This window comes from Myodes glareolus, chromosome 7 (assembly GCF_982192425.1).
Source record: "Myodes glareolus chromosome 7, mMyoGla1.1, whole genome shotgun sequence".
Classification (NCBI taxonomy): Eukaryota; Metazoa; Chordata; class Mammalia; order Rodentia; family Cricetidae; genus Myodes; species Myodes glareolus.
This window is the reverse complement of record NC_142032.1, coordinates 73,743,422-73,770,241: the sequence shown is the minus strand read 5'-3', so window position 1 is coordinate 73,770,241 and position 26,820 is coordinate 73,743,422. Positions and strand designations below refer to the sequence as shown.

The 26,820-nt window shown below is 44.3% G+C and overlaps 1 protein-coding gene across 2 annotated transcripts; it reads right to left on the bottom strand.

Annotated features, from left to right (window-relative positions):
• Positions 1-351: 351 nt before the first annotated feature.
• On the bottom strand, positions 352-15,568 carry Nsmce4a (NSE4A component of SMC5/6 complex). 2 transcript variants are annotated; one of them, XM_048455150.3, is made up of 11 exons: positions 15,179-15,568; positions 14,137-14,214; positions 11,089-11,219; positions 8,547-8,695; positions 7,116-7,215; positions 6,274-6,364; positions 4,885-4,979; positions 3,523-3,571; positions 2,299-2,390; positions 2,128-2,214; positions 352-507 (listed from the first exon to the last, which is right to left on the bottom strand). In XM_048455150.3, exons 1-10 carry the CDS (start codon positions 15,462-15,464, stop codon positions 2,140-2,142), a joined length of 1,146 nt encoding a protein of 381 aa, XP_048311107.1. In that variant the 5' UTR covers positions 15,465-15,568; the 3' UTR covers positions 352-507; positions 2,128-2,139. The 2 variants fall into 2 exon arrangements, with proteins under 2 accessions (XP_048311107.1, XP_048311106.1); XM_048455149.2 differs by lacking the exon at positions 352-507 and adding an exon at positions 1,096-1,267 and having other exon boundaries at positions 15,179-15,567.
• Between the last annotated feature and the right edge of the window lie 11,252 nt (positions 15,569-26,820).

Sequence of the window (26,820 nt, the reverse complement as noted above, 5' to 3'; positions counted from 1 at the left end):
TTACTAAATAAATTTTTATGTATTACTGTGTGTGCATATCATGAGAAGGGGGCATGCCACACAGCACACATGTGGAGGTTAGAGCGAGTCGATTCTCTCCTTCCTTTACATGGGTATGAAACATTCATTCCCTGAGCCTTCTCACCAGCCACCAAGTGACTTTTTTGGTTTTGAAACAGGGTTTCTCTGTATAACAGCTCTGGCTATCCTGGAACTCACTCTGTAGACCAGGCTGGCCTCGAACTCACAAAAATCCACCTGCCTCTGCCTCCAGATGCTGGGATTAGAGGTGTGCGTCACCACACCCCACACTTAAATAAGTGATTCTTATTTAAAGAGGTAATACTTAGCTTAGATGAAAATCACAGGAACTGTTTATTTATTGTTTTTTAAAGAGAGAAGCATGGTGAAGGATAAACACCAGACAAAGTAGCAGGGATGACTGACAGGGCAGTCTCCTGGGACAAGGGAAGAACTTGAATCCAGAGCCTTCCACTGAGAAAGTACCTGCAATAAGAAGGAAATGATAAAAATAGAAAGCTAGGGAGAAGGAACCCAGGGAACATCAAGGGCCAACTAGAAAGCCCAATATGTGAGTAGGGCAAAGAGACATGCTGTAGGATGCACCCACCCTTGGTGCTGCTGCCAGGGGCACAGTACAACTTCACTTGCCAGAAGATAGAACAGCTTCCTAGGTATAAGGCATAGGCCAAGTCACATCAAAAAATATTTGATCATTTCTGTTTGTTTGTTTGTTTGGAGATAGGGTTTCTCTGTAGCTTTGGAGCCTCTCCTGGTACTAGCTCTGTAGACCAGGCTGGCCTCGAACTCACAGAGATATGTCTGTCTCTGCCTCTGGAGTGCTGAGATTAAAGGTATGCGCCACCACCGTCTGGCTTTATATGACTGTTTTTAACCTACAAAAAAAAACCCAATTTCATTTGGCACAACCTATCTGTTAGCTTGGTCAGCTAATTTTACAACTCAAGAAACATTTTTTAAAAACTATAATAATTATGCACTGACAACCTAATTAAAACTTTTATTGGACTAGAAAAAGGAGGACCATATTCCAAGAGACAATAAAGACAATCATTTGTGAATATGGCAGTGAATTTCCTTTTAATTAAAGACAACCATGACAAATCCATTAACTATCAAAAGCTACATTTTACGAAAAACAATCTTTATCTTTAAAAAACATTTAATCATACATATATACAATATACGCTTCTTTCTTTTCAGGATTTCACTATTGCCTCCAGTTCTAAAAAAAAAAAAAAAATGAAAGAAAGATAGCGGGTTAATAGCTGACATATTATACACACACATACACCTAGTGACTAGCCCCTTGTCAGCGTAGGACCAGGTAGGCCACTCTACTCCTCACGGAGTTCCCTTTCCCTCAAGAGTCTGACAGAGGTAGGCTATCTTGAAACAAAATAAGTTCTGCTAATTGAAACATACTGAGTTTTACAAAGGACTTTAAAAGCTCATTTTAGTTCTCAAAGTGAGAGAAAATTGATGCTAAAAAACTAAAGTTATTTTATAGACAGACTTAAAGTTAATGAAAATAAATGTGTTACATGAAATGACTTCACAAAATTTTAAAATTGAGAGGCAGGGCTGACAGATTCAAGGTCCTTTCCTCCCACTGCTGTCTTCAGTACAGAGCACCATATCATTGTTAGTTTCCTTCTAGAGATCTTCCCCTTTGTAAAAAATGAAATTTTGCATAGCATAATTCATTTCAGAAATGTCCATTTACTCGCATCGCTCCAAGGTAATTCTACGCTTGTCTTCCTTTCCTGCTTTATGTCTATTAAAGATATGGAACAGAACAGTCAACTACACTGGGGAGGAGTCCAGAGCACTCGTCCATTGTTAGGTGAAAACAAATCAATTAAGAGTTCTCCTGCTCTTTCATCTACCGATCTTTTAAGAACACCAAAGGAATCCTGAGGGTCAGCCATTGGCCTTCTGCCTTCCTTACCAGGTGCACAGTTCTAGGAATAGAACACTAGAGGGAGGCAAACCCCAAATTTCATGGGAATGAGGAAATACTATGGTTTGAGTTGCCTAATAAAATTTTAACACAAGGGTGTGCCATCGTGTAGGAAATGTTACCTTCAGCTGGCATCAGGCACTTAGTCGCTGCTGGCTTTGACTCATAGAGATCACAGGCTCAGAAATCTCAAAGGTCTTCACAATCTCCTGGTCAGAAACAGGAATATTCAGGCAGTGGGTTTACAGCAGACGAAGTCAAAGAACTGCACTGGGCAGCCTGCAGGGCCTTACCTCCCAGTCACGGTAACTCAGGGCTATAATTCCTTGACTCCTAATTTGCGTGTTTTGTTCAATTCCTTCACTTTCTTCATTAATCACTGGCTCTGTTTGAAAGACAGTTTTCAAACATCATCAATCCGAACAGGTAACTTGAGCAGACTTGTGAAGTTTATACCGAGAAGAGACTCGTATGCATTTCCCAGAATCCCATGCACAACTCTTCACTCAGTTAAAACTCAGCCCAACAGGAAATTGAGAACATGTAATAAGTAACTGCCATCAACACCAAAGTCCTTAATGTCCCACGAGAGACTTCCCAAGGGCATGAGTAAGAGAGAGGTCGTGGGTAGGTAAGAATGAAACAGCATAGAACCTCAACAAAAAGCGCCGATCATAAAAAAGGACACCACAAAAACAACACTATTGAAATTTAGGGCCATTTATCATGTTGTCAATCTTTACATCAGATAGTGAATTAATCGTATCGATTAATCCATCAGTTTTACACCATGCTTATATTTTCAGTTAACCAGGAAAGAAAGACTGTTTGAATTTTTGTTTATATAAATTTTATTTAAAATGGGAACTTGGGCTTGGAGAGATGGCTGAGCCGTAAAAGGCTAGGCTAACAACCAAAAATAAAATGGGAAGTTATTAGGCATGGTAGCACATGCTTTTAATCCCAGTACTTAGGAGACAGAGACAGGTGGTTCTCTAAATTCAAAGCCATCATGTTTTACAGAGAGTTCCAGGCTGGCCAGGGAGACATGGGGAGACTGTCTCAGCCACACAACTTCCGTGGTTTAAAATAATAAAAGCAGGCATGGTGGCATGAGGCTTTAATCCCCAAACTCGGAAGGTAGAGGCAGGTAGATTTCTGTGAGTTCGAGGTCAGTGTGGTTTATAAACCAAGTTCCTAAGACAGCCAGAGCTATCCTGAGAGAGCCTGTCTCAAAAAAGAAAATAATAAAAAACAAAACAGAAGCTTGTAATTTCAGCACTAAGATTGATTGGGGCACGAAGATTGAGAGTTCAAGGCCAGCCTGGACTACATAACAAATTCCAGACTAGCCTGGGCCATGGAGTAAGACCATCTCACACACATACACACACACACATACACACACACACATACACACACACACATCTTACATTTAGTCAAATAAAATATAAAATACATCTCATAAATTCTTAATATTTTCTAAAACTAACTTCTATGAACATAGTATAGTTTACCTATTATTGGTAGTCGGTCTTGGTCAAGTCTTATTCTCGCAAAGCCATCCTAAAATAAAAACATGGTTTGAAACAAACGCCAAAATCTACTGCATGAAAAGGCTTCATCAGTCAGAAAATCTATACTTCAGACAGCCACAGTGAATCCTAACTTCCAGACAAGACTTTTCTCACATCTTTCTTCATAAAGGATTACTGCGCAGGTTCCGAGGGAACTTTTACTGGACACAGATTCCATACTGACTTCATTACTATTCCTCCATTCGTTCTCTTGGGGAATGGAGTGGCACTATGGTGCACCCATGGAAGTCAGAGAACAATCTGTAAATGTTGGGTCTTTCGTTCCACCTTGTGGGTCCTGGGGATCAAACTCAGGTCAGGACTGGCAAGAGCTCTTAGCCGCTGTGCCAGCGCATCAGCCCTCAATATCGAGAGGCTCTTAGGAACAACCGTCTTGTTCTTAACCCATTTATTTATAGTCTATCATATACCTTCCACATTTTATTACACATAAGTCTATCATTGGGACCACTGGCAAACATGCCCTTGTTTAAGAAAGTACTTTGGTAAATATAAGGTTTTGTCTAAATTTAAAAAGCCAATTTCAACTTACATATTTAGGAATGCAACATGATGTAAGACCTGAGTCGTAATTCAGATATCTATGGCATAGCGGTAGGGTTTTCTTTGGCTAGTTGTGAAAATTTTCACATTTAATGAACTAAAAACCCACTATAAAGCTCCCTGTAGATCCTTTATTCATATGCACCAGCTGCTTGTCACATTGCTTAATCCCTTTCTAATTATCATCCCATGAGAGATGTGAAGGTGACAGCTAGAACTGTCCCCTTCTCTGCTTCTTTACTGTCTGAGTCTTGAGAATGAGCTTACTCTTATATAGCATGAAGACTTCAGGAAATGGACACTATTGTAATAGTTTCATATAGCTTTACCATTATACGTGGAACTAGAAATGTTTCAAATTTGGGAGAATTTGGAACTATCTGCTAAGATACAATGCGGTATACTGGAGATGGGGCCTAATCTAAACATGAAATTCACTTATATTCCATATATACTTACACTGAAGGTATATTCATACTCTGTTTTTAATGGGTCTGCTTTTCATTTGTGGCCAATCGTATGCAGTAGCTGTGAAATTTTCCAATTATCATGTTTCAAGTTTTGGAGCGTTTCAGATTCGTAATGCTCACCTTGTGATTTTAAAAACTAAAGACAAGCCATGAATTTTAGTTTACCTACCATACCAATTAATGTCCTGCTATAATGGACAAATGCCTTTATCAGCTGTGTATCATTTTTAAAACACATAAAAGATATTAGAGAACTCTCAAACCTTACCCGTATAATGAAGGAAACATGAAAGATGTTTTCCACTGTGCGGGGGAAAGAGTGTGGATCAACCACAAAATCAAAAAAGGACATTGGCGTATCAGCTATAGGAAAAAGAAAAAATAATAATCTTCAAAACACACACACAAAAAAATCGTTTCTGGTTCACAACAAGGTTGGTGCCCTAACATTCACCAAAGACAAAAGAAGAAATATACAGGCGTCCTACTGTGGGGAGTATACTCTCGTGAAGGTCAGTTTGGCATTTCTGTTAAAAGAGAGATGCTCCCTGACCTGGCTGCCTTCTGAAGAGCCATCCTCAGGAATAAGGGCCCAGACATACCAAGTTACACAAAGATTTTCACCTCAGCAGTTTGTACAACAGTAAAATGCAACAAAGAGTCTTTCCAGTGATAAGGATTATTAACTCTATTTATGATTGAGCCAAACCATGGGAATCCCCGAAAATCGGGAAAAGTTGTACGATATAGAAGAAGGTTTATAGGAAAAAGTCATAGTGCAGAAAGCGTGTGTCATGATTAGCTTGGAAAAAAGAAAAGGAAAATGAAAGTGGCCCCCCAAACCAGCAGAAAACACTAGAAAAACAGAAGGTAGATGATATTTTGATTTTATCAGGGCTGGAGACATAGCTCAGAGGTTAAGAACACAGGCTGCTCTTGCCGAGGAACCAGGGTTTGGGCCCAGTACCCATAAAATGCAGTTTCCAGTTCCAAAGGATCTGACACCCTCTTCTGGCCTCTTAGGGCACTGCATGAACCTGGTACACTTACATACATGCCAGCAGACACACATATACATAACCCCGTCTAAAAAAATTTAGGAACTAGAAAGATGGCTTAGCAGTTAAGAGTCGTTCATTATTGCATTTCCAGAAGACCAGGGTTGGATTCCCAGCATCCCACGTGGCTGCTCACAACTGCCTATAACTCCAATTCCAGAAGATCCAATACCCTCTCTGGCCTCCATAGGCACCAGTCATGTATGTTGTATACAGGCAAAACACCCGTACACATAAAATAAATCTTTTTAAAAAAAACAATGGTTTTTTAAAAAAAAATAAGTAATTTTATCAACATCCTCATGTGAGGTATTAAGGGGGAAAGATTCATTAAATACATATGACAAAAAAAAAAAAAGAATCAAAATGAGACAGGTGTTGTTTTGTAAGCCTGGAATTCCAGCACTCAGGACTCTAAGGCAGGCAGACTACCATGAGTTGGAAGCTAGCCTGGGCAAGGCTACTTAAAAAGGGGAAGTGGGAGAATCACAGTATCAAGTATATGCAACTGAAATGCCTCTCAGCAGAAACCACCTTGCAGAAAGTGCACACCCGATAAACACAAACGGCCGCACCTCTTAACACGGTGCCATACTTACGGTCTTCTCTGAAGTAGGTCTGCAACAACCCCAAGATCCTTTCTACTTCCTTCTCAGTTGCTTCTTGATGAGACTCCTCCATGCATTTCAACTGGGGAGGAAAGGCATCATCACGCCGGCTCACCCTCCCGTGCCATCACTGACCCCTGCTCTGTGGCACACCCCAGCTTCCAAGTTTCACGTAGGCCTGCCAGCTTTTTTTTTTTTTTACAGGCCTTAAAATTTAGTTTTTACAAAAGTCTTCTCACTTCAGTAACATTCTTATATCCTTATCAGTAGAAGGGAATATTACCAAACTGCTAGCCCAACTGTCTTTCGATGAAACATAAAAGTCACAATATATAGTTTAGGACAATGGTTCTTGACTGGACCTGATCTTGCCCCAGTGGGGCCCCCAGGGGTCACTTGCCAATATTGGAGATATGAATTCTAAACATCTTACAGTGCCCAGGACAAGTCCCTCACGATAAGAATTATCCAGCCCTAAATGCTGAGGGCACTAAGGGTGAGAAACTCTGGTTTAGGAGAACTGATTAAAAACATAGAGAGTTAAAATGGTCAATCCAACAAAACGTTGAGACATTTTAACTAAAATACTTAAATGACCAGAACCTGACTCTAGACCCTAACACTTAGATATTTATGACTTTTTTTTTTTTTTATGGAATCAGGGTGTTACTATGTAGCTCCGGCTGGCCTGGCCTAGAACTTGCTGTAGAAGTCAAGCCGGCCTCCACCTCCCAGAGCGCCCCCACCCCCAAAGCTCTGCACCACCACACCCAACTGCATGCATATTAACCTATACTTATAGGTTAGTCAAAGGCAGTGTTTGGAAAACAAACCTGAGCAGGCATTGCCCGCTGCTCTTCTCTCACGCGAGGCTGTTTGGGACGATCAATTCGTGGCTTTGGCACAGGAAAGTCTCCGTGTATTGAACCCAACCTAATGAGAAATAGGCTTTCATGTCTTCACTGTTTCCTTTCAAAAAGAACCCGTGCCACTGACGAACAGCAGCTGGTGTAGTTCGGTCAAATTCATCAAAGGCATCAGACGAGATTCGGGCTGTGACACCTGGACTGCCCTAAGCCCCTGAATGCACCTGCGGAGTCTCCCACCTAGCCTTCTGTCACTCAAAGGCAACTTAAGCAGCAGTAATAGGTGTATCATGTAGAGCTCAAGGCAACTAGAATCTAGTTCCATTTGCTTGTTATACTTGAGATATAGTACAGATGTAGTATAGATAGAGTATATAATACAGATGGAATAAGCTTAATCTGCACATCATCTCCACGTGATAGCTCCTACAGTATAATGCTATATGCTATAATGCTATCCAAACGTGAAGAGGTCTGGTTGCGAAAACTGATCATTTACTGATATTCCCTCTGGAAACGCTACTGGAGGCATCCAGGTTGGGAACAGTGGGTAAGTAAAGTTCGCCAGAAAATGAGGGAAAGGACATCAGAGGGAGAGGGAACACAAGTACGGGGAGAGGGTTGTGAACACTTCCTGCGTCTAGAAACTGAGCTAAACAATGACTTTCCCTTTAGAGATTAGCACTGACAGACTTGGGTTTTATCACATAATTAAGAAAAGAGTGGTCTTTATAGTTTCTATGATAGCTCTGGGCATCTGAGTTGCCAGAAGGCATGTTATAGACGCTGGGCCAGGACACAGCCCTGCTACCACCCAAGCTCCAAAGCATTCTAGCATAGACTCTACCAACCTGGGAAGAAAGGGCGGGAACACTTTGGACAGCCGCCCCAGGGAAAGCACCTTCTGGAAAAGAAGGGCTGGACAATTAAAGGCTGTCTCCAAAGAAGCAGCATGAGCCACCCCTGCTTGCCATAGAACCACAGAACTGGGACTAGATTAGCCAACTGCATTTCTTAAATTGAGACAAGAAGCTGGGCAAGTAAGTGATCCTGTAAAGGATGCTGTAATATGGCCCCCGGACCTAAACTCAAGATAATCTCAGTAGGGAGCCTGCAGGGGTCAAGTAGAATCAGAAACCTGCTACAGGAAGCAAACAAGCAGAGAGGGCACCTTGAGAGGGTCCTGGCCACAGCCACCCCGCTAAGGGAAGAAAGAGATCCATTGCCTCTGGGGATGTTTACATTTAGGGACGGCTGTTCAAGTTTGGGCAGTCTCTGAACAATGGCCTCAGGACAGTGACCTCTTTACTACTTAATAATCTTTGTCCCTACAATACAATAAAAAACAGTTTAAGGTTTACAAATGGCTGGTCTGTTGGATTTTGAAAATAATCTTACAGAAAGTGGAATGTATGAGTTTTATTAAAGGTGTTTTCTGCTGTTTTGCCTGATATCTTCCAGGAGTCATAGACAATTAGTTCAATGTCAGTTCTATCTTCATCACAGACTTCTTCAGCTTCTAGTGGATTTACACCCATGTGTGTCAGCTACAGAAAAAAATGAAGAGAGAGAAACAAACAGTTAAACTACAACCATTCACCAGATTCAATAAAGAGGCCAGAGAGAGAGAGCCTCTTCAGACTAGCTCAACTTCTATAGCAAAGATAATCCTACACATAAATTCATATTCAAAAGCCTCTTTTAATGTGAGAAAATATTGGTGAAAACAGTGAGATGATTTAGCTTAACAGTTCTCAACCGGGGTGATTTGCCCCTAAGGGGTCTTTTGGCAATACAAAACATTTTGACAGTCAATAGCTGACATGCTCTAGCACCTCATGGGCAGAAGCCAGGGAAACTGTCCTATAGTGCACATTAGAAGCATTCAGTACAGAGACAGACCCAGCCCAAATGTCATTTGTGCCGAGGCCAAGAAACCCTGTTCCTTTTCATCTGGCCTAAGTGGCTTGAGAATGGCAGGCAGGCATCAAGCACATAGGGGCCTCCTAGAGCACAGGCAGCTCCATGGGGAGCAGAGCAACTGAAGACCCCCAAATGAAGCACTCCAGTATGGAACTGGAAGCTTAGCCGGCTCTCAGATTCCAGCGACCGGCCAACTTCCTAGAAGGGGTCTTGGTATACCTAGAGAGCAGGGATGAGCAAGAAGAGACTTCTAACCATCTTCCTTCCTGAGGACACTTAGGAATGAGTCAAGCAATTCTCTTGTGTCTTAGTTTACTGAAGTGTAGTATTACAGCCAGGCGTGCAGGGTATTAGATAATTTGTTTCTCGGGAAAGAGCATGCTCATTACAGCAGGCTGAAATATGCTCAAGTTTTCAAGCGAAAGTAGTAGTGGGATATAAACAATAATTAGAAAGCCCTCAAAGCAGCCAGACTGCGAAGGGAAAAAAAGCAGCAAGGTTTACCTGATCAGAAGCAATTGGTTCTCCTCCACTCTTTTGCCAGCCACTCCAAAGGGCCTTACTGTGCAGCCCTGGGTGGCCTGCCTCTGCCACTGGCGTGCTGGGATTAAAGGCACGGACCACCACCACACCCAGCCTTTTCCTTAGAGCCTTACTTGTGATGTTATACTTGCGAAGGCTTCCCCAACAGACAGCTTTAAGACTAACTTATTGTGATGTTAAAGGTTAAAGCACAACCTAATTTTTATTTAAAAATTATTTCTCATGTGCATACTAGTCAGCATATTTCCAAAATACACCGTACTTCATAATGTTCTAAGAAAACATTAAGATTTAATATTGGGTATTTAACCGAGGGTCTTATGCACGGTAGGCAAGCGCTCTACTACTGAGCCTCCACGCCCCCTTCTCTGCAATTTTTAAGAGAAGGGCTCTCTATGACTCTGGCTTGCAATCCTCCTGCAAGCAGTAATCTCAAGTAGCTAGGATTACAGGTGTGTCCTAGCACACACAGCTTAAACCATTCTAATAATCACTTAAGCATAAAAGCACTGTTAAAAATTCAGTGTTTAGCTGGGTGTAGTAGCACATGCTTTAATTCCAGCACTCTGAAGGCAGAGGCAGGCAGATCTCTGTGAATTCCAGGTCTGTCTGGTCTACATAGTGAGTTCCAGGACAGCCAGGACTACACAGAGACTCTGTCTCAAAAAAAAAAAAAAAAGAAAGAAAGAAAGAAAAAAACAAAAAACAAAACAAAACAAAACAAAAAAACCAGTAACTCTATTTTTTTTGGACACATCCATCAGAAAAGGTACTGACTATTCAAACTAGTTAATAGGCAAAGGCAGGTGAATTAAAAACTATATTAAATACAAAACCACCAGATTTGTTTTTTGTTTTTTTTTTTTTTTTTGATTTTTCGATACAGGGTTTCTCTGTAGTTTTTGGTGCCTTTCCTGGATCTAGCTCTTGTAGACCAGGCTGGCCTCGAACTCATAGGGATTCGCCTGCCTCTGCCTCCCGAGTGCTGGGATTAAAGGCGTGCATCACCACCGCCCGGCTAAAACCACCAGATTTGTATGGTTCTAAAATCTTTTTCAAAACGAAATGGCCATATAATAGGACTTAACTTATCCCCAGCCTACATCTACCCTGAGCTCAGCCCACCCCCACCTCTGCAGCGTGAGCTCTGGTCCAGCCGAGGACAGATGACCTGGAACACTTATGAAGTACCCGAGGAAATGGTCACTAATAAACAACCAGGGCATCCAGAGTCTTAGAAGACAGAGCTAGCTAAGAGGTTTCAAACCGTCCAAAGTCCCTCCCCAAACCCCACACACAGCTCAGCTTTAATCTGTTAATTTCCTAAAATCTCCTTGGAGGAGTCAGAGATCAAAAAACAGAATAATAGGAACCAAAGTCAACACCGTCTGCAAACTGATACAAGCAAGTAGATAACTGCATAATAAGACGTGATAAGAGGCATTTAATTAAAATTCTGTAACTCTGAACTTACTAGAGTTTCAACGTATCTTAACATGTCGAATGAGCTTAGGTCAGAGCGCAGCTGTTTGGCTTTCTCTTTGCCCAAGTCTGAAGCCAGAACAAGAAACTGGGCATCCAGAACTGCTTCTCTTGCTCTTGATACTGTAGAGCAAGAAATACATGGTAAGAAACACACACAAACCACAGATATTTTCCCAAATTCCCAGGTGCCTATTAGTATCTTTCCCCTGGGGCAAAAGAAGCCTCAGTAGGCTGGAAATGGACCCGCGGACGTCTAAAAACTGGTTCCCTCCCCAATTCACTAAAATCTCAACCACAGCTGACCAGTCTGCCTTAAAGCTTGCTTACTCTCTAGTTTTCAGATTCCTCGTTACCAAACCAGAATTTCTTTGTGTACCCCTGGCTCTCCTGGGACTCACTCTGTAGACCAGGCTGGCCTCAAACTTAGACCACTGGCCTCTCCAGAGTGCTGGGATTAAAGGCGTGCGCCACCACACTTCGCAAACCAGAATTTCTTAATTTTTTTTCCATCTAGATTTATTTTATGTGTATGAATGTTTTGCCTACATGTTTGAATTCGCAGCTGATGTGAGCCTGTTGCCCATGGAGATCATAAGTGGTCAACCTATCCCCTGGAATTGTAGTTACAGACAGTTATGAGCCGACACATGGGTGCTGGGCATCAAATCCAGGTCTTTTGCAAAAGCAGCAAGTGCTTTTGGCCGCTGAGCCATCTCTCCAGCCCCCACTGAACCATCATCTCTTAGTAACTCCAATAAAACAAAAACTTGTGTGGTATGTAACACCTCTCTTTGACTGACACATTCTTTTTTTCTTTCTTTTTTTTTGGAGGGGGGTGGGTGGGTTGAGACAGGGTTTCTCTGCGTATCCCTGGCTATCCTGGAACTGTCGACCAGGCTGGCCTCAGACTCAGAGATCCCCTACCTTTGCTGGAATTAAAGGCATGCACTACCACCACCGGTGATTCACATAGTCTAATCACCATCCTCACCTGACTTGATGTAATTCAAATGGAATGTCCACTACAGGTAAGGAGAGATGTTACGAAATGAAATCTACGGAGGAGAACAATCATTCAACTGAAGGACACAGCAGAGCTAAGGGTGCGGGTTCAACAGCCCCTAATGGGTCCCAGAGAATTTGGAATAGTAGTCTGGGAAAAGTGCAAACATACAGTCAGGGAGCTTGCTGACTCTGGCTTCTGTTCTTATCCATCATTTTTCTTCACAGAAGGAAAGAATCTAATCATTTCAAGAGTCACAACAAAGCCAGGCAGTGGTGGAGCAGGCCTTTAATCCCAGCTCTTGGGAGACAGACAGGTGGATCTCTGTGAGTTCAAGGCCAGCCTGGTTCTACCGAGCAAGTTCTGGGATGGCCAGCGCTACACTGAGAAACTTTGTCGTGAAAAACCAAAAATAACTAGTCATTGCAGAAGTGATGGTGAGAAAAAAGGGAAGAAGATGCTGGCCACTAGGTTCTAGTCTACACCGCTCTTGCCCAACACCTCTATTGGCCACAAGAAAAGTGCCAATATCCTGTCTGGATGAGGGAAAGAACAGGTGTGACGCCATGCATGCCAAGCCGAGAAACTCTTGAGGCCCAGTTGAGTGAATAATTTTGTCTTCTGCTTTAAACATGGGCAGCAGCTGAGGGAGGTCGCATGTGGATGAAGTCAGTAAGATGTACAGTAGACAGTAGGGGAGCAAATACGCAATGAAAACAAGGAAACTGAGTCAAGGCTAGGGATGGAAGAAGCTTGATAGTGGAGAAAGGATCTGTTCCAGGCAGGAGAGGAAGCCCAGTTCCTCAGCTTCTGGAGGTGATTTAGTGTATATGCTCGACCAAGGAGACTGTACGGAGGTCATGGCCAGAGCAAGAAGACACGGAACACTGAGTCAGCTCTACAAAAACAAGCACACTAGTCAACTAGATGTGAACAGTCCTCTAAAACATGAACTGTGGTTAGCAGGGAACAAAACAGTTGCCCCGCTCTGTTCCCAAAGCAGTGCCAGAGCAAGAGGCCTGAAGAGGGCACGGAATGTGTAGCTGTCCTGGGGCTCACATCAGGGAGTACCCCACCTCCATCACCACTGCTGCTTTTAATTCAAAGCAAGACTGTGGTTTAAAACTCCATGATCATGGGACTGGAGAGGAGGTTCAGCAGCTAACACGGAGTAACTGCTCTTCCAGAGGCCCTGAGATTGGTGCCCAACCCCGGTGTCAGGCAACTCACAACCCCACCACCTCCTTGTAACTCCAGCTCCAGGGGAGAGAGAATCTGCTGCCCTCTCTGGCCACCACAGACACTGCACCATGTGCGCAGAGGCACAAGTACGTGTAATTTAAAACAAACAAAAACCAAAGAACTCCCAGGAGCCAGACTGCAGCACCCTAAAGTGCATGCCTCTCCCCCAGTACCTCCCACCACGGACAGGCAGTACACTTGTAGACATGGCCACCTCCACGAGGTTATAGGTGGACGGACGGGTAAGAGCGGAGATGAGAAGGACAGGAAAAGGAACAGGATGTCTGAGGCGAGCTGCATTCTTCTCTAATTCATCTATTCAGTAAATGGAACACATGTGTAAAGCTCTCAAGTTCAGACCACCAAAAGGTTCATAGGAGGAGACCTTTTGTTTTTATTTATTTATTTATTTATTTACTTTTGAGACAGGGTTTCTCTGTGTAGCTCTGGTTGTCCTGGAACTGACTCTGCAGATCAGGCTGGCCTCTAACTCAGAGATCCAGCTGCCTCCGCCTCCTGAGTGCTGGACCCATCTCACGGAAAAGGCTTCTTAAAACAGATTGTAGGGCTCCTCCCCAACTCCCAGAAACTTAAGAAGAACCCTTAAGTAAATGCTGAGGCAAATGGTCGTAAGCACACAGTCAAAGTAATATTGTTGCTGACATGGAAGGGGTTCTGGGTCTGGTAAGTGGGCCTACTAAAGGGGAATTGTGGAATGACGATAATTTGTTTCTATGAAAGCAATCCGGTGAGTATAAACTATGACAACATATTTTAAAAATCATCAGTTACCTTCATTAAACAGAGTGTTGGCCTCTTCAAGGACCTCTGTTAATTTGTCACCAGCATTCAGTATGTCCTCCCGGTTTTCTATGTAAGAGAATACAAACTTAGGGCACTGTGCTCATCCGTCACTAACAAGTAACTGACAGTTGTCACTTACCAGCACTGACAGCAAGTCCCACTCCCACTTCCTGGGGAATTATTTGAAATAATTATCTTATCTTTTTAAACAAGTTGTACAGAAAGAGGCAATGCTACTGTTTCAAGCCAGTATTTGTGTGTGTGTGTGTGTGTGTGTTCACAAGGCCAGGGCACATAGCCTTAGGTGTCTTTCCCTCAGCTCATCAGAACCTTTGCCTTTTTAGACCAGGTCTCACTAACCTGGATCCCGCCAATTAAGCTGGGCGGGCTAACCTGTGGGGACCCAGAGACTCTGCTTCTCCGGAGTCGAGGATACAAATGTGCACCACTAGTTCGACATTTTTTGGTGGGTTCTGGGGATCTAACTGAGGCCATCACCCTTGCAAGACAAGCACTCAGCCATATCCCCGGCCCCTGCAACCTGAACTTTTAACTGGAAAGACTCGCTCCCTGTGACCTTAATTCAACTGAGGCTAGATTAAGAAGCGGTTGTCAAATTTAGCAAGCAACAGGGTCACATGGAGAGCCACGCAACAAATGCATGGGCCTACCCAGCATTTCTGATGCAGTGCATCCGAGATGGGAAAGGAAACGCGTATTTTAACAATCCCGAAGGTCTCGGTACTCAGGCGCCCACGCCGGGTTCAACAAAAAGCACCCGGTGCTTACTTTGCTTGTCTTCCCTACTGGCTGGCTGAGCCCGAGCAAGTTAAGTCACCACCAGATCTGACCTCCCGCTTTTCCAGCCAGCAACAGAGCACCTGCACGCCCGTCGCCAAGGTCGTGTAGGGTGCCCGGAGTAAACAAACGGAGCCACCAGCCCGCGCCGACCCGCCAGCACCCGCCTTTCCCACCACCCTCCCCAGTCACGAACGCCGCCGGCCCGCGCAGCTCTAAAGCGCCACCTTACGTTGGACGGAGTTGATGAGAGCGCGGTACTGATGGCGGATCTGGCGGCACAGGCCCTGATCATACTCGGCCTCCAAGCAGGCTGGGTCCATCAGCTCGTCCCCGGAATCAGACGGTTCGGTGTCCTCCAAGCTCGGGCGCTCCGCTGCCTCCCTGCGCTCTGGCGCGGCGCCGCGGCGGACCAGTGGAGACCGCGAGCGGGAACGAGAGCGGGTGCGATCACTGTGCGGGTCGCGACCCCGGCCCCGACCCCCCTCGGAGCGGCGGCCGCTGCTATCCCCAGACATCGCGACAATTCGCCTTGCAACTTCAGAGCGGCGGAAGTTCGCGCCAGAAACTGAAACCCCCCGCTGAGCTCGAGCGCCGGCTGCCCGGGCAACGCCGCTCCCCGGCTTGCGCACGAGCGCACAGCGACGCCTGTGGCGGGAGGTCGGCGGCGGGCCTGGCTATGGATGTGCCTGCCACCGGCTCTCTTTGAGATTCCTTAGCGTTGCTGTCGCTGTCACCTTTTACTCCACAATGCGAGCAAAAGTCTTAGGACCTTGGCTCACTGATCCCAGTGCCCACCCCACGTAGCTAAGCATCTTTCCAGAGTTGCTTTGGCGCCTCAGGCCTTTGGGAGGACACGCAGAGTTCCTTAATTATCTGTCGCATAGTAAACTGTTAACCATCCTTCTAAATATCAGTATCACAACATGTTCACAGCTGATTCCCCAGCTACTGAGAAAGATAATTATATTCAATGTTTCAAAGATATATGTATGCGTTTCACTCCGTGTAATCGTTTGTGCATGCACTGTGCATAGGTACTGATGTATAAGGGTGCATCTGCAAGTGCAGACCAAAGGTTGGCTTCAGGGGTCTTCCCCTCTTGCTCCACATTGTTTTCAGATTTGTTGTATGTGTTTAAGTGCTTTCTTCACATGCATGTCGTGTACCAAATACATGTGATTCAGATGTCTCATTGTGTGGTTTATTTGGGAGCTGGATGGCGGGCCCCCCAAAGAGCAATAGAGCAAAAAAAAAACAAAAACAAAAAAACAAACAAACAAAAAAACCAAACAACTACAAGTCCTGGGGATTTTCCTGTCTCCACCTCCGCTGCACTGGGGTTCTAGATTCACGCTACCAAGTATCAATTTTTATGCCACGTTAGGGATCCTGAGGTCATGTCTTCTCTCTATTCCTTCTTTTCCTCCCTCCCTTCCTCTCAACATAGATTTCCTGCAACTCAGGCTGGCCTCAAACTATGTAGCTGAAAATAATGTTGAGCTTCTGATCATCCTGACTTTAACTACCTCCCAAGGGCTGAGTGGATTTTTAAACCAAAATCCGAAGCCTATTGTGTGCTCATTGCTACGGTAATATCATTGCTTCTAGAGTCTCCAAAGAAAAGGATCTAGGAAATTATGCATAAAACCCTTACACGTATATAAATACATGTTTATATTTTATACTTTTAGGTTAATTTAAAACACAAATTTGCATTGAACCTAAGAGGATTGGGGAAGAAGGAGGTGAATGTGATTGATGAAATCCATTTTTTCTATATTAATATAGACAGTGAGTAGAATTAAAACTTGGAGCTGGAAAGACAGCTCAACAATTAAGAGGTCTGGCTGCTCTTACAGAGGACCTGGGTTCAGTCCTCCACATCCATATAGCGGCTCACAGCTGCCTATAGCTCCAGTTCTAGAAGATCCAGCACCCTCTTTGGGTTCCTGCACATATACATATAAGATCAGCAGACATACATGCATACACATAAATCGTTTTTAAGAAATAAAACCCAAGCTTATAGCAATGTCTCTGGTTCCAGTCCAGCACTCCAGGGGGTTTTTTCCTCTACTTATAATGATGGATTTTGTGCCATTTATTTATGTGACAACTTGGGTAAGCAATGCCCAGAGTGCTGGCAGAAACATTTGTAGGTGAGTCTGCGGTAGTTTTCAGATGAGTAAAGAAGACCTGCCCTCAGAAACATGGGTAGGCAGCATCCAATTCATGAGGGCCTGATCGCGTGGAAGAAACGGGCAGCAGCGACAAAGAGAACTTTCTCTCACTTTCCTTGAGCAGTGACATTTATTTCTGCCCTCAGAGTTGGACTCCTGGTTCTAGGTCATAGACCTGTACTGCCCTGACCTCCTTCTCACCTACTTCTCTCTCAGGCCTGTGACCTTGGACTAGGAAACCGATCAGCTTCTCTGGTTCATCGACTTTCAGACACAGACTAAATTCATTCTCCAGACCACATGTTGAGGTGTTTCTTGGCTTCCCTGTCTGTATGAGGCAAGGCATGTAATAAATCTCATTTGTATCTATGCAAATGTCTTGGTTCTGGGTCTCTAGAGAACCCTGACTGATACATCCTCTTTTTATTTTTATACATTTCTTCTCAACAGTGAGAAGTCTGGTTTTTATTATCTATGTAGTTCCTTATTTACCTAATCCTCCTGTTTGTAGCAATCTCTGCTGTGCAGGGCTCTCGGGCTTTCATATGTATCCGCAGTTGCTGACGGGCCACTTAACTTGTGTTATCCTTTCTCAAAGTGCCAATCAAGCTTGGCAATAGTCTTGTGGTCACCATTTTTTTTTTTTTTGCACCTCTAACATCTGATTCATCTCAGCTAACACGTTTCCATCCCAACTATCACTTAAGTTACCACTGTGAAAGTATTTAACATTGCACTGCTAGCTGCCCCAAAGCCGATTGAGATAGTGTCCAGGTGGCTAACAGTCTAGCTCCTAAACCCCACCTCTGTCTGTGTTGAGGAACCCTTGTCAAAACTCAAGCACAAGAGGCAGGTGCTGCCAGAAGCAGCCACGAACCCAAACCAGAAAGTGAGTTTGTTGCTAGCACAGGGACTGAAAGGACCAGAGTTTCACACCAGGGATCTTTCTGCAGCTCTAGGGTGGGGGGGGGGGGGCAGAGACTGGACGGGACACTGGACACGACCAACCGCCTGCTTAGAGGACTTTCAACACCTGAGGGCACCCGTTCTTTCACCTGCGTCACAGACTCCACCTCAACACCCTAAGGCTGTTCTATGACCCTAGGAGAGTCACCTGCCTTTCCTCTGCAGGGTGCCTCAAATTTCACTGAAGAATGTATTCCTTGTTGGGTTGCTGTGGGTGTTGGCTTTTTGCTACTTACCACGCCAGCACGGTCTGGAACCACGAGTCTAGGCGGAGGGTGTCCAGGTTGAATGAATCCACAGAGCCCGAGGTTGAGGTGAAACAGCAGCTCATTTATTGTTCTGCTGGGGCTAGCTTTTATACCATGGCACCAAATGGGGAGGGGGCTGCGAAGGGACTGTCACCTGACCCAAGGAGGGACTCTCACCTGACCCCAGTAAGGGTCAAGGACTGATCACGTGCACTCAACCTTCACCTGTCCCCAGTAGGGACTGTCACCTGACCCCAGCAGGGATCAAGGAATAATCACTCAAACTTCCTCATCCAACTCCAGGAGCAGAGGGAAGTTATGATTCTTTGCAGATAAGCACCACAAATGGGGGCAGGGAAATATAACTCGGGGTAACAATTCCCACAGCTGCTTATTTTTGTTTTAGTGTAATGAGCCATCTGCTCGATGACTATATTTGCTTCTGATTTGGTTTTCTTCTACAGCTACTGGTCGTTTTTATTACACACCTTAAATCTGCACAGTGCCAAGCTTTTTCCAAGCCCTCCGCCCGTTTCCCTCTTCTGAAACCCGCGTTTGTGTTTTTGGAGATCGGCATCCCAGAGGCCCCCAGCTTGCTCACCTCAGCTTAGATGTCACTCCAGTCTTGCTGCACAACTGTCACCACTGGGCCTCCGTTTACCAAAGTCCTCTGTGAAGGTTACTCCCATAAGGTTCTGTGTTTGATTAATTCCTTGGCTTTCCTGGAGTACTTAAAAAAAAGAGGAAAGAAAAAGAGCTACACAAAATAACCCAGCTTGGTGATGGAAGTGGTAAGGGTATATGTATGTATATGTGTGTGTTTGGAGTGGGATTGAGACAAGGTCTGGTTTTATGGCCTGGGTTCACCTTGAATGCTGCCATTCTCCTGCCTCATTTTCCCAAGGACTGGGATTACAGATTTGTGTCATGACTCCCAACTTTTGGAGACAAAGTATTAAGAGTCAAGAAAAATGCCTTTTTGTGTGAGGTGTGGTGGTGCATGTCGTTAATCCCAGCGATCAGGAGGTAGGGGCAGGTGGATCTCTGTGAGTTGGAGCCAGCCTGGTCTATATAGCAAATTCCAGGACGACTAGAGCTACATAACAGAGACTCTGACTCAAAAAAGACCAAATAAATAAATGAAAAGAAAAATGTCTTTATGTAACCCCTTCAATTGGTTGGTGAATTGACTAGAAGAACTTAAAGGAGGCCTCTCTTTAGAGGACAGTGGTAAAGATATTCAGAATAGTCGGTGTGACATACCTTCACAGGCTTACCTACAATACAGCCTCTAGCAAAACTAGGTAGGAAACCCCTGGCAATTGGATCGTTTTTTTACCTTTATAGCAAGAAGGTTGGGGAAAGCACCGAAAGTCTGCATGTGGTATGTTCCCAGGCCGGATGGGGTGTGTGTATGTGTGTGTTGTGAGGCCTAAAATCTTTACGAGATTATCTAAAATAAAAAGGCAAGGTCAGTGGCATCATGCGTGTTAAATTCAGTCCACAATGAGATCACTGAGTGCTTTCCTTATCTCCATGAAGTCATTATCACCAGTGTTGCAATTTATTTAAAAACACCTCGGAAGTCACACTATGCAACAAGGCTCACATAGGAACTTTATTGAAAGGGGAGAGAGAAGGAGCGGAAAAGGGGGTAGAAGGGGCAAAGAGGAGGGTAGACATCAGAGATCGGTCCCTGGGAATGAGTGGTGAGTGGGGTGAGAGAGAGAGAGAGAGAGAGAGAGAGAGAGAGAGAGAGAGAGAGAGAGAGAAAGAGGATGTGGGCAAGGCCCACCTGAAAGATTCACAGAGGCGCGACCCTGACAGGTCCCCTGACTGGTGGGAGACCCGTCTGGAGGGAGACAGATACGAAAAGAGCAGGTATAGAATTTATTTAATGGGTAACGGGATTATGGAGTGGAGAGAAAGAGAGAGAGAGGGAGGGAAGGAGGGAGGGAGGGGATGGAGAGAAGGCTAGAGATCAGCTTGCCTAGGCTGGAAGGGGGTGGAAGGGGGTTGGCGAGCTGGTATCTTAAAGGGACAGGGTACCCAGGAGACAGGGAAGGTCAGCAAAATGATAACACCACCTCTTAAAAGAGAATGCGCACAGGGTCAGGACCCCAAGGACGGGCCAGTACAGATGCCTGAATACTAACAACCAGAAAGTCCTTGTGAAAATGTCGAAGACACAAGTAAAAAGCAAAATAAACATGAAGCCTTTTTTAGTAATAAAAACTCAGGTTAGTTCAATGAACAAGAAATGTAAAGGAAGGGCCAGCAATATGGCTCAGCCAATGAAGGTTCTTGCCTCCCAAGATTAGTGAGCCGAGTTCAAGCCCTGGACCGCAGGGAGAGAATCAGCTCTGCAGAGTTGCGTTCTCATCAAAACCTCAAGGCGAGGTAAGTACGCAAGCAGGCCTATCTCCAGAAACATATGTGGCCGTTAGCTTGCGGTCTTTTGTGTTTCAAAGATATATGTTACAGGTGGCAAGTGTAAGCTTTTGTGGTCAAGTTGCTAAGGGTAATGGCCATCTTGGGGCTGAAAATTTTCGACTCCTTTGGGCCCTGTCCAGGCTGTTCTGTCCCAGGTAACAAGATGGAGTTATGTTTGACAATAAGGAGTGCAAGCAGTGATTTCACCAAATAAATCAGCAAATCAGTACTGATAATTAGTCTTTTCTGCCTTATTCTACTTCACACTCTTTTTCACACAGAGGCACACACTAACAAGAATAATAAACCCCAAAGCATTTAAAGGAACTATTTCATTGTCTTCTTGAAATAGCTTTTCAAGCAATATTCACTTGACACATATTCCAGGTATACCTTAAACTCTGGAGAATAAGGCAGAGAATCAGCAAGAGAACGCCAAGCGTGCTCACACCAGTAAACCCAGCGCTGAAGAGGTGGAGGCAGGAGGATCACCTGAGGGCCAGCCTGGGGTGCACAGTAAGCTTCAGGCCAGTGTGACATACTGTATAGGACTCTTCCAAAAATATATTTGAAAAAAATAAAGCAGAAAATATGACCTGCTAACGCCGAGGGCTGTGGAGACCTGCAGCAATGCCGATATGATGGGCAGCAACACCCGTGACAACTGAAAGGAGATTTGATTTGCGACAGGCAATGAGCTGTGCAGAGATAGAGGGAAACCATATTCTACTAGAAAGATACAGGGAAACCATATTCTACTAGAAAGATACAGGGAAACCATATTCTACTAGAAAGATACAGGGAAACCATATTCTACTCGAAAGATACAGGGAAACCATATTCTACTCGAAAGATACAGGAAAACCATATTCTACTAGAAAGGTATAGGGAAACCATATTCTACTAGAAGGCCATAGCAAAGGCAATTCCTCAGCATTAAAATGAGTCTGGTGCTGGTGCTGGGTTGGGTATGTGGCTAAGTTGGTGGAGTGCCTGTCTATCTGGCAGAAAGCCCCGATTTCAATCCTCCACATTTCATCAAACCAAGCATGATGGTGCACACCTATGATCCCAACACTGGGGAGGGGGAGGCAGGAGGATCATAAGTTTAAGGTCCTGGTTACAAATGGGTTCCAGGCAAGCCTAGACACGAGAGACCCTGTCTCAAATGAAACAAAACGACTTTAAAAAGCCCCTTTAAAGTGTTGGGTTTGGTGGCACACATCCTTAATCCCGGCATGCTTGAAGCCCAGTGGGGTGGATCTAGGCCAATCGGGGCTGCACAAGGAGAATCTTTTTCTTTGTTTGGATAGGGTTGCTTTGATTTGGTTTAAACAACTGCTTTCATCTTTTGATTACCTTATGGAGCAGAGTTTTAGATTTATTTTTTCTAACTGGCTAGAAAGTAGCAATTCCAGCCAGACTTTGTCTTTATAAATGTAAGGAGATCTGTAAGAGACAACAGCTAGCAGCAGTCTGTCCATCTGTCTGTGGTTCTGTCTGAATGGAGTGCTGACAGGTCTCTAGTCTTGTGCTAAGAGTCAGCCTTCCCTTGCTAATGGAAACCAGGGAGCGAGATGTGAACATGGGTGAATTCTTTTCTTGGAGGGTCTGCTTTTCAGCCCACAGTGGGAGTTCAGTGAACATTTTCCCTCTCCGTTTGTTGAGTCTCAGATAGCTTCAGATCACAATGACCCTTTGGCCACTTTGATCCATCTGGACCCCTTTGGACAAGGGACCTGCTTGTTTTAATTTTTTTACTCTGTAGATGTTTAGGAGATGTAGGGGACAAAAGAGGGACACAAATTCCTCAACATATTTCTCAGAATGTGTCTACACGTTCTGTACAATCCAGGCTCTGTTCCTGGTGGTCAATGTCCAGACCAGGTGCTTCCAGGTTCGTGGCATCTTATTTAAAGAATTAGCCAAGAAACTACTCAAAAGCAAAGGGTTTCTAGAGATCAGAAGTACACTCCAAACAAGCAGCAGGCCACCCAAGAGAATATAAAAGTCCAGTGTAACATGAGGGGGCCTGCTTGTTTGGATTTCTGTCCTGCCTGGGCCCCCAGCTGTTTAGTCCCAGAGAAAAATCACATAAAAGATTCAGTAAGTTATAAAGCTGATTGGCCCTTTAGGTCAGGCTACTTATTAACTAACTCTCTCATCTTGACTAACCCATTTTTCTGATTTATTATGTGGCTCAGTACCTTTTTCAGTGGGGCAGCTCACATCCTGCTGCTTCGGTGATCTGGGCAGGAGTGGGAGGAATCAACTTCCTCCTTCCCAGAATTCTCCTGCTCTCCTTGCATCATTTCCACTTCCTGTCTGGTTTTCCCACCTACACCTCCTGCCTGGCCAATCAGCGTTTATTTAAAACATGATTGACAGAATACAAACAATTCTCCCGCACCACTTCCCCCTCTTTTTTAAAAAACAAAGGAAAATATCCATAGTCCATTTTTTGGGAATGTGGGCGCAGTATTCCAGGCTACTTCCTGCTGGTTGGGGGCCCTGATAATCTTATGGGGACCTATAGAAAATTTAGAGTCATGATCAAGTCCTGACTGGAATATCCTGTGAGTCTTGACCATCTCAGGCAGCAGTCTTGAATCTGTTCTGGATGAAGAACTCAGACATCTGGGCCATTTGTTCCTACTGGAGATTTCTCAGGTGGTCTCCCTTGGTCAAAGATGATTTTTCTTAACTCTGAATAAATCCAGAGCCTCTCATTTTCTGTGGAAACAAAAGCAAAATCTCTTCTCCAAAGTAACACACCCTTTGACTTCAATTTTGAAGCCAAGGTATTTTCAAAATATTTATCTTGGATTAATTCTGCAGCATTTATAAGCAAATATCTTTTAGCAGTTGTTGCTCCTTCCTCAGCATTTAAACAATTCAAATAGAGCATAATAGCATACAGTACCAAGATTCTCTGTGTATTTTCCATCTTTATGTGGCTTTATTTTAACCTCTATTTCTTTTATTTTTACTTTTAACTTTTGGCTTTTTGAGACAGGTTCTCTGCATATCTTTGTCCTGGAATTCCCTCTGTAGACCAGGCTATCAATGAACTCCCAGAGATCCGTCTGTCTCTGCCTTCCCAGTGCTGGGATTAAAGGTGTGTACCACCACACCCAACTATTCTTTCTTTCTTTTTTATTTTAAGGCTTTAACCTTTTTTTTAAGCCTGCATATATTTTTTTTAGCATATTGTAAACCATTTAGAGGTTTTTTTTTTTTTTTTTACTCTTTGAATCTCTCTTTACTGTAGATCTCTCTTTTTCTGACCACATGGGTCTTTAATTTGCTAAGGAATATGGAGAAGACAACACTCAAAAGCTCCTATGGCATTTCAAGGTCCTTGCCAGGAAGCAAGCTGCAACATTGTATCCATAGTCTGGACTGCCTGCTTGAAAGAGTCACGAGTTTTCCCTGGCAGGACAGCCCAGAAAGCTGACATTTTAAAACAGCGCAGCTTTTTTCCTGCTACGGCTGAAAACCAAAATGCTTTACTCTAGCCTTTCCCAAGCTTTCTCAGGCTTTCTGTGGATGCAGTTATCCACGTTGGGCGCCATTCTGTAACATGAGGTGGCCACGTTGGGTGCCATTCTGTAACATGATGGGGCCTGTTTGTTGTGGGTTTTTCTTTCCCGCCCTGCACCCCAGCTGTTTAGTCCCAGAGAAAAATCACATAAAGGATTCAGTAAGTTATAAAGCTGATTGGCCCTTTAGGTCAGGCTACTTATTAGCTAACTCTCTCATCTTGACTAACCCATTTTTCTGATTTATTTTAGCCATGTGGCTCAGTACCTTTTTCAGTGGGGAAGCTCACATCCTGCTGCTTCCGTGATCTGGGCAGGAGTGGGAGGAATTAGCTTCCTCCTCCCCAGAATTCTCCTGCTCTCCTTGCATCATTTCCACTTCCTGTCTGGTTTTCCCACCTACACCTCCTGCCTGGCCAATCAGCATTTATTTAAAACATGATTGACAGAATACAGACAATTCTCCGGGACCAGTCCAGGTTATTGTCTGGGACCTCTTTTTATGGCGCTCAATAGAAGGACAAGACGGTTACTAAGAGGCTTAGTTCTTAGACAAGTTTGGGTTCTTGAACCTATTCTTTATCCCCATCTCATGATGCATCTGATTTTAACTATATGTTCTCCCATGTGTGCATAAGCACAAAGTGGTAAGTAGGGAATTCTTTCTAAAAATTCATTCAGAGGAACAGTTTGCCTATTGCCCAGGTACTCAAAATCAGTTTAGGCCAGATCTGCCCACTGCCTCTTGATCCTGAAAATATCCAGAAATATATTTGAGTAGAAAACTGTCCAGGAAACAGTTAAGAGCCTCAAAAGTATCCCCTTGCTTGGAGTTGGGGGCAGTGCACAGCTCCATACAGGTGAGGGTCTGATGTCGCCAAAAGCATTGTTAGAAGAGGGGTATGAACACCCACATCAAGTAGAATCCCAGGTCTCTAAATTACTCCCTGTGCTTGCTTGGCTCACTGTGCCAGTTTCTGGACCTGGACTCTAAGAGTTTGACAGCTTCTACATTGTTTGTGGAAATTCTCATGTGTGGAGCCCACCTTCCCTGTTATGTAAAAAGCCCAAGCCCCATAGACAGGCCACCTACTTATAGGCTACAGATGCACTCCCAGTCAAAGCCTGTGTCGTCCACCAGCCATGATAGCAAGCCACCGTGAACCTCCAGCCCAACTGTCTGCATCTCTTGTCTTGATGTATAAAAGGACATTGGTTTGCATGAGCTCCTGTACTAGGCTAAAGAGACCAGAATAAAATGGAGTCACTCATGCTAAAGTCCCACATCATCCAGATGGAACCAAGGTGTTTATCTGACCCGAGAGAGCAAGAGGTCAAGAGATTAACACTCGAATTTCCAGGCAGGCCAGTTTTGCAGCGTGTAATAAAGTTTTCTCTCTTTTAAAATGAGACAAGCAGAGTAGCCATCGCCCTAACCTGAATGTCAACCAATCAGTTATTTTCTGTGTCCCTCCCTGCTCTGCTTCCCGGGGAAAGTAGCTTTATCTATCAGTAGTGTTCTTCCTATGTTTCTATTGTGATAAAACATGTCAACAAAGAGCAGCTTAGGGAAAGCAGGGTTTACGTGCTTACAATTTAAGGTTACACTCTATCATTGTGAAGAGGTCAAGGCGGGAACTGGATCTTGTTTGGTTGGGTCCCTTCTACCTCGATGCCACCCCAACTCTAGGCTGAGCCACATTTGCCCGGCTTGCCTCTGTTACCAGACTGCCACCCATTTTCTGTGTCCACACACATGGAGAAGCCTCATATTAACAGATGGCCTCTCCAGTTTTTAAGAAACTTTTTGAAAAATGTTTTTTTCTTAGCATTTGGGTGAGAGGGGCTGAGGCAAAAAGATCAACATAAAATTAGAGCTAGCCCTGCTTTTCTTTCCATCGTGCCAGTGGTAGTCAGTTCTAGACACTTCTCTGCCCCTTACATTTGTCATTTACTTACATATTGGAGAATTTTAAGGGTTGGTCCACTAAATCGCCATATTCTTTTCAAGTCTGCCATTATACGGCCTCCCCTTTGCTCCATCAAGGACTGGTGGAACTGTGGGCATCTGGTTCAGAATTGGTGCACTAGTGATTGCTCTCATCTTTTCTCAAGAATTCCTATTGGCATTTCAGAAAGGGCAACTTGATATTGAAAAGGTCAGTTGAAGCTGACAAGGACCTGTAATTTACTTCTAGTAATTTACTTCTCATTTTTGGTTTTTCTTTAAGGTGCTTTGTTTTGGAAAGCAGCTGTCCCCGTTCAAATGTAGCCCTGTTCCACATGGATCCAATTGCAGCCCATGGCCGGAGGAGACATTAACTCTTCCAGGTGAACTTGGAGGGAACCAGGCGGCTGGCAGGCAGCACCTGCAAGCTCCCTTGCTCCTTGTTATCCTCCCCACTGGGCTGCGAGAGCCTTCTGGAAGGCTGCCACCTGGCCCGGGTCAGATTGCTTACACACCGCTGCCTCACAAGCCAGTGTTCCCAACCTTAAGCCAGT